Source organism: Anopheles aquasalis, chromosome 3, assembly GCF_943734665.1.
Source record: "Anopheles aquasalis chromosome 3, idAnoAquaMG_Q_19, whole genome shotgun sequence".
In the NCBI taxonomy this organism is placed as follows: domain Eukaryota; kingdom Metazoa; phylum Arthropoda; class Insecta; order Diptera; family Culicidae; genus Anopheles; species Anopheles aquasalis.
Window position 1 is genome coordinate 47791049 of NC_064878.1, and position 7500 is coordinate 47798548.

The 7500-nt window shown below is 51.0% G+C and overlaps 4 protein-coding genes across 4 annotated transcripts in view; 3 read left to right on the forward strand and 1 right to left on the reverse strand.

Annotated features, from left to right (window-relative positions):
* Positions 1-1478, forward strand: part of LOC126577203 (uncharacterized) — a 2107-nt gene extending 629 nt beyond the window's left edge. Inside the window, exons 1-2 of the mRNA XM_050238660.1 lie at positions 1-183; positions 263-1478. The exon at positions 1-183 is cut by the window's left edge and continues 629 nt beyond it. Coding sequence (XP_050094617.1) covers positions 1-183; positions 263-1452 — 1373 coding nt within the window. The 3' untranslated portion in view covers positions 1453-1478. The remainder of the gene's footprint in view (positions 184-262) is intronic.
* Positions 1-2976, forward strand: part of LOC126577204 (ubiquinone biosynthesis protein COQ9, mitochondrial) — a 3778-nt gene extending 802 nt beyond the window's left edge. The window contains exons 2-4 of the mRNA XM_050238661.1: positions 1587-2299; positions 2365-2574; positions 2654-2976. Coding sequence (XP_050094618.1) covers positions 1587-2299; positions 2365-2574; positions 2654-2692 — 962 coding nt within the window. The 3' untranslated portion in view covers positions 2693-2976. The remainder of the gene's footprint in view (positions 1-1586; positions 2300-2364; positions 2575-2653) is intronic.
* A 65-nt stretch (positions 2977-3041) lies between these two features.
* On the reverse strand, positions 3042-5624 carry LOC126575055 (suppressor of cytokine signaling 6-like). The gene is made up of 3 exons (XM_050235554.1): positions 5282-5624; positions 3852-4764; positions 3042-3774 (listed from the first exon to the last, which is right to left on the reverse strand). The coding sequence occupies exons 2-3, from the start codon at positions 4724-4726 to the stop codon at positions 3480-3482; spliced, it is 1170 nt and encodes a 389-aa protein (XP_050091511.1). The 5' UTR covers positions 4727-4764; positions 5282-5624; the 3' UTR covers positions 3042-3479.
* Positions 5625-5860: 236 nt separating this feature from the next.
* Positions 5861-7500, forward strand: part of LOC126579168 (scavenger receptor class B member 1) — a 4706-nt gene continuing 3066 nt past the window's right edge. The window contains exon 1 of the mRNA XM_050242513.1: positions 5861-6250. Coding sequence (XP_050098470.1) covers positions 6073-6250 — 178 coding nt within the window. The 5' untranslated portion in view covers positions 5861-6072. The remainder of the gene's footprint in view (positions 6251-7500) is intronic.

Here is a 7500-nt window from a genome sequence, read left to right on the forward strand (position 1 = left end):
AACCCATCGCGACACGGCTCTCGAAACCAGCGACCGAGGAATCCCTGTACTACGATACCAGTTTGACGCAGAAAAATGCTGTAGTTTGCTTCATTTTGCGTCTTATGGGCAAATTGTTACCCTATCTGCATCTTCAGCGAAGCGTTCAGCAGCGTAGAACACCCGGTCGTCGTCCTTTTCCAGGTAAGAATTCTGCTTCCTTGCGTGGCCTACAAAAAACAATCATATTCTTGAATCATTAATTCCATCCAATCCATTGCAGCGGGCAAAAGTTACTCTGTTCAGGTGGCTGAAGATCTGACGAACGTGCTTCTGCTGCTTATCAGTGATCCATATCAGCTGCTTTCCTACGGCGAAAAGCGAACACATGGGGATCGACTGTTGAAGAAATCTGCCAGCTTCTTCGGCGAGCAATCGGAGCAGGATCGAGACGATCTCACCAGCAACGATGTCTTCATGAGTAACGAGAAGCACATGACCGAAGGTTTAGCGGTTCTGTTTTACCTTCTGCTGGGTGAAGATTTGCTGCCAACCAGCGCACCGATGGTGTACGATGCTCGGTACATCTTCGAAGCGGGTCTTCACTTTGTGGTCGAGCTGGTCAGTGGAGCCCGTACGATAGTTTACTTCAAGGGAGTTCGGCTTGCCCAGGCGCTGGTACGAAAGATGAACGGCAATCAGCTAACAGCTCGTGAGCTGGAAACGCCAATCCACACCACCTTCTGCGAACGTTACATTCGAGCGCTGGAACGGTCAAAGAGTGTGCGCAATCGAGAGGTTGGAGTACGTGTTTTGTCCAACTACATCCACGCATTCGACGATGAGGGTCGGTACACGATACTAGTGCATTTGCTGAAAAGCTTCGAGGATGACACGGTGCGATCGTTCGCGATCAACGAGTACAAAGATCTCGTAGTGGAGCAACTGAGAGAAGCGAAGCCCCTTCCCCGTTGGTACCGTGGTGAAGTGTTGCGTGAAATGCTCACCGGTCGTATCTGTACCCTGAAGCATGGCGTTAAAACGGATATCCTTGATCACAGCTATAGCATCACGAGCGCGCTGTCCGCACTGTGGGTACTGCTGAAGAGCGATTTATCAAACACGAGCCGCGTGTGGGACTGTTTGCCCATTATCGAGAAACAGTTTCTGGGGGAATTGCGCACCGGTCTCGATCTCAGCATGGCACACTACAAGAACGAACTGAAAACAACCGAAGAAAGATCCGGCGAAGCAGATCAATCGGGTTTGGAGGGCGCCGAAGTGTCTATAAGCACCTTAAACGGTGATGCACCACCGTCCGTTATGACAAAAGAAACTCGCATCGATCTCTCCAAGCGCATGATACTGAGGTTGGAAATGTTGGAATTCCATCTCTCGCGCATTACTAGCGACATCGAGCAGATGCAGACGCAGATCAGAAAGACCGGTTCTTTACAAACGATGGAATCGTAATAAACGGCACGATTCTCTCTCACGCACCATTTGTGTTTCATTCCGCGGTTCCATTCACAGCAAAAACAGCTACCAAAGGCGGGGATTGGTTTTCGGAACTTATTGATACATTCTGATATGTTTCCTTGGCACAGGTCGTAATGTATTATCCAGATCCATCGGAGGAGGCCCGGTAGCGGAGCATGCTACGACGAGAAACTACATCCAAACAGCAACCGCTGGACGACACTTTAGCTCCACCGGTTCGCAGCACCCTACCAACGAAACGTTTGATGCATTTCGTGCACGCGAGGAACAGAAGGAACAAGAGTTTGCCAAACAACAGCAGCAGCAGCAAACGAGCAGCCAAAATGCAGAAGCTGGAAACGCACAGTTTAGCTCTTCCGCGTCTTCATCATCCTCTAGCACCGACAGCACCTCAACCGATCCCGAAGTGGAACGTACGAAGGAAATGATACTGGATGCGGCGTTACTCTTTGTGCGATCACACGGCTGGTCCAAGGAGGCAATCGCGAACGGTGCCGAGGCCGTGAACTACCCTAGCGTTAGCCATGGCCTCTTTCCGCGTGGCGGTATCGAGCTCGTGCATCACTTTTACAAACAGTGCAACCTGAAGCTGATCGAGCACCTGAAACAGGAGACGGCTGAGCTGGACAAGGTGCCGAATCCGTCGGATTTTGCCCGGCGCGCCATCGAGTATCGGTTGCGGTTGCTCGAACCGTACCTGAAGCACTGGCCACAGGCGCTCGGCCTGATGACGTTACCACCGAACGCACCGCACTCGCTGGCCAATCTGCTTACGCTGGTCGATGACATCTGCTACTACGCCGGTGATCGTGCTGTGGATGTAAGTAGATTGGCGTTGCTCGTTAGCAACTCGCTCAACTTGTGCTTCCTTTGTACTTGCCTTAGTTTAACTGGTATACACGGCGCGTGGGCCTGGCGTGTATCTACAAAACGACCGAGCTGTACATGCTGCAAGACAGCTCACCCGGATTCGAGCGCACGTGGAAGTTCCTCGAGCGACGAATGGAAGAAGCCAGCATGGTGCACGAGTTCCTGGTAAAGTCTGAAGGTGCAACCCATCAGTTGCAGAATGCAGTAGGCTCTGCCTTTACAACGGTAAGTCGGGAAGGCAAAGCGCACCGTGCAAAGCAGGCCATGGATCTACTGATCGCGTTCTTTCTCTCTTCACTTCCAGGCCCGGAATATACTGGGACTGAATTTCGACCGACGTTGAGTGACCGTAGCAGCTATGGTGTTGTGATAAACGATGGATTTGCATCGCTGGTCATTTAGTTGTGAAACCATTGCGATTCGCATACGACAACGCACTATGCCATCATGCACGCCTTTTTTGTGGCAGCAATCTTAAGACCAAATCGAACGAACGAACGACGGGCTCAGGGATGTAAATGTGTAGCACACGAAGAAGATAACCGGGAACCGGGCGGCGGCGGCGGCGAACCGGCTCTTTAAGTTATTGAAATAAAACATGACCCAGTAGAAAATGGGAAAATGGCATCCACACCTAGTGTCGCCAAGTATTACTAGTATTAAGCCAAGTGCGCTGGATTTGCTTTTTTCTTGATTTTATTTTAGGTTGCATTGCTCGCTTATTAAATCATTTCCTTACTTTCAACCATTTTCATCTTTGGTGATACAATGTTAACAAGAAAAGAGGAGTTTTTTTTTACCGATATACGACGACATCTTGGTCAAAAATATCGTAAAGCCTGCGCCTAGTTCTAAGGGGGGAAGGGACTATATATCATTATTAGGGAAGGCTTTGGGGGTGGTAAAAATGCTAACGCAACAATAGATAGAGAGTGAGAGAAGGGGAACATACAAATTTAAAATGAAATGCGATAAAATGAGCGCGTTTATCAGTTGTAAAAGTGTGTGCGTTTTGCTTCTCTCCTGCCCTAGGGTAAGGGGTATTGGATTCGTTTCTTTGCTCCTATTCACTTACGAGTTAATGATCGTTTTTGAGATTTCTTTTGCGTACTCCTCTCGCCCCGGGTCTTTTAGAGATCGTAGAAATTTTCCTCTACGTATTGCTTCAGCTTGACCGGCAGCGGGAGCATAGCTATGTCCTTGGGATCGATTTTCTGCCGTATGATGAAGCGACATAAATGCTGGAGCGTGGACACCTCGTAGAACCGATTGATCGGCTTCGTTAGCCGCACCGGGAACGGTGGCATCAGGGGTGAGTTCTGTTTCACGTAACCGATCACCCCGAACTCGGACTTTTTCATCGTATCCTCCACCAACTCGATCATGGTGGCGTAGGTGCTCGGAGTGGTCAAGCCCGAAAATGACCTGGCAAAGAGAAGAAAATGCTTATGATGTCCGGACCATTTACGCTAGAGTGACTGGCCTCACCACCGGCTGCTTACCAGTAATTGTTTTTAAAGTCGATACGACAGTGTAGCGTAATGCCGGAACTACGGAAGCTAACGGTGAATTGATATTTCTCCGTCTGTGAATCGCGCACCAGGAACGTACCGTTCACCTGGCGTGCCAGTCGTTTCTGGGCAGCAGATCGGGTTAGCTTACCCCAGTACCACCCGTACTGGAGCAGATCGATGCGCATCCGTTCCATCGTTTCATCCAGCGACGGCCGACAGTCTCCCTCCTCCTCCTCCTCCGCCGCCACCCCGTGCTGGGTGTCTAAACGAGCCGACGGATCGCCGGTGCTGGCGGTGCCCTCTACGGTGCCCGTATTTGGTACAGTATCTCTATTCATTATCACAGGTAGGTTTGCGTTAGGTGACGAGAAGCGGATCGGGTTCTGCGTGTGCCGTTCGATAACAATCCGGGCGAATTCCGCGTCCGAATCGCGGAGCGGCGGGTTCGAGTTGTTGCCGTTGCTGTTGCTGCTGCTGTGTGCGTTCGTGGAGCTCTCGCCGGAGGAAACATCTGGCTCATACGCCTTTACCTTGACGGAGGTAAACTTTTTCTGGAATCGCTTGCGCAGCGTGTAGAACACACTTCCGTGGTTTTGATGGTGCACGCCACCCTCGGCGGAGAACAGATCGTCCTTCCGTCTCGCCCCGGTCCCGGTTCCGCCACCTCCGTCATTCTTTTTGATGCTGCTCGTCGGTGCCGGTGAGGAACGTTTGCGGCGCAGGGACAGGAACCAGTTGAACCGATAAACTCCATCCGCTGGCGATGAGGATGACCGTGGGACGGTGGCGGATGATGATGTTATCCGTTCCGCAGTGGTTTCGGACTCGTTCGCGGCCGCCGATGGCCGCGTCGCGGAATCCATGGCTGGTTTACCTCGGGCCAATACCTAAAAACCACCAGCTGCTTGGCAAACAGCCATAAAACACGGAAAAATCGGGGAAAATTGGACTTTTCGTGCGAGGTTCGCTTTGTTTATGAAAATGCCCGTCCAACGAGGGGTTCACAGGTTGCCAACAACGTTTGTTTACACACCCGGATTCATCGGAATTTTAGTTTGAATTTGTTTTTGGGCGTTTTTGAACGACAAAATAGAAAATGGTCGGAAGCGCGCGGCGGGAATGGAACGTAGAAACGGGATGGATCGACGCCAATGTGGTTGGGCAATGGATTATGCGGTTATTCGATTCATTTAAACAATAAGCTACGACCTAAAATTATGCTCAAGCAATGCAGGATTACCCAGGGTTGCATTACACTTATCATTACGGTAAAATTCACTGTTTGCACCTCGCAATTAGGTAAAGATATTCATAATTTCCATGAGGTAAACCACACTTCAGTAATTGCTACAAAGCGGAACTCGGCAGGTAGCAGCAAATTTCCCGTAAAACCCTCCTTAATTAGGTAATAAGATCACCTTTCGAAAGGATTCCTGCTGTCTACCATCGACGCCATCACAGCTGGTCTAGACAACTCCCGTGAGCTGTAGCCTATCGGATGTAATCGCTGCCGGTCATTAGCGGACGACAGACAAGAAAAGACGACAAGCCACCGAATAACCACCGCACTGCTTAAGGACAGAATAAGGGATGGCCATCTTGAACATAACAACCGAGCAATTGATCACATTATTAACTATGGAACTGTAGGAATCATCACAACCATGCACAAAACAACCTGACTTAACACACCAGAGTCACTGTTCCACTTGACCATTCCACCGCCAGCACGCTGGTCGTGAATGGGAAGGGCTCGCATCAATCGCGATGATCGCTTGATGCCGTTCTGAACCTGCGAACGCGGCCCTTTGCTTTCTCCTCCGACTTATCAGTAAGCTGACCAACCAACACACACTCACTGGAGGTTTCCAATCGGCCAATGTTTGTAGATAAGGCCGACCCGGCCGACGTGCGCGGTATGTGAGGCCGGGCCGCGCTGGAAATCGTCTCGTATTGTAGGGGAAGAAACCATCATAAGAGGGTCTGGTCTAGATTAAGGACTTCAGTACGGTTCGGCGCGTCAACAAGTGCACGCAGTTGCGGGCAGTAGAAAGTTCTTGCACGCCCTCGGAGGCGGAAAGTGTGGATTGGATTGGAGAAGGGAGTTCTACGACCGCGTTCAATTGCCGCGCATGAACAAGAGTGGGAGCTCCGTTGTTGCATTGTTCAGTTGGATTAGCCCGAGTCGAAGCGATTGATTTCCGTCAACATGCCCGAGATGATTGCCTTCAACTCCCCGGAGACGGTGGTCGTGGCGGGGAATGAAAATGATCTGCGAAAGCAGCGGCCACTGAAGAAGAAAACCAGCGCCCTGAATACCGTCTTCTTTTACCTCGGTCTGGAGCAGCGATCCGACAAAGATGCGAACGTGTGCTTTAAAATCCTCAGTGAGTTCACCATCGCCATCGTTATTACGATCCCAAAGATCCATCCTAGGCCCCGCTAAGAAAAGTCCTTAAGATCCCCGGGCCTTTTGCTGGCCGATCCGATCGAACATGTGCTCCCTGTGGCCGCTGGCAGCTGTGGTGTCAGGTGAATCTGTCGATGGCGGTGGCTGCGCGTATGGTACCATATTTGAATATTGAACCTCGGTGACCTATGGCGCCTTATCAGCTCAGTTCAGCTTTTTTTTTTATTTAATGCTGCTGGCCACCCGAAATAACAGGACCATCAGTGAAAGTGAAACACTCAGAGTGCTCAGTGCTCGTGGCCCCGTGTGCTACCGTGCCCGTGGCCCCTTGCTCCCTATCTCGATCGTGCCAGTTTAGCGGCAGGGTTCGCCATAGCGACCAACCGCTACCGATTTCAAGTGTTTTATTTTCCCGTTCCCTGTTTTTTTGTGTGTTGTGTTGTGTGTGTTGTTTCAATCAGCCTACGGACACAATTTGCTTCCGGATTAGATTTTGTCTTCCCATTAGCAAGAAGCTCAAGCGAGCGCGGAGAGATCAAGCCTGTGCGCCTTCGCACACATTCAATCATTCCTTGTTGGCGCCGAGAGCTTCGTGTCTCAGACCTCCGCGGGTTTGATGTAACCGTATCAACGCAATGTGCTCCGTCGTCCGGGCGGGTTTGTGATAGTGGGTTAGGGGACGTAGCATGAATACAGATCGCCGAGCAGATCGTGTACCTACGTCATGGGCTATGACGAGCATGCCGGCTTGTGTTTCTTCCCCGTTCTCCGGTTCGTTTCGAGTTCTAATCTAGATTCGGTTAGAATCTGTCCTGGGAGACGTTTGTTTTCCCTCCCAAAATCAATCAAACGCAGATTCCACGGTGATCGTGCGGCCGCCAGAACACACACTTTACACAAATGGCGCCGCCTCGACGAGCATTCGATGGCTCTAGTCGACGACTTTTGCACAGTTTGTGCGCGGCTGTCCGGTTATCGCGGCAGCTTGTAATCACACGCAACGACGATGTACCCGGCAAGCCAAGGGTAGGAACGGCAGGGAGGCAGCAGGGACGTTCGACTTGAGAGGAGATCGTGCATCGGGTTTACAAAACCGACCACCGGTGGTTGTTAATCGGTGGCATTATCGCGAACGCGATGCTCGCGATGCCGGCGGCACACTCTGCCCTGTAGAGGCCTTGTCATTGGGAAATGGCAAAACATAACTCTTTGTCTCCTTTGGCCGAT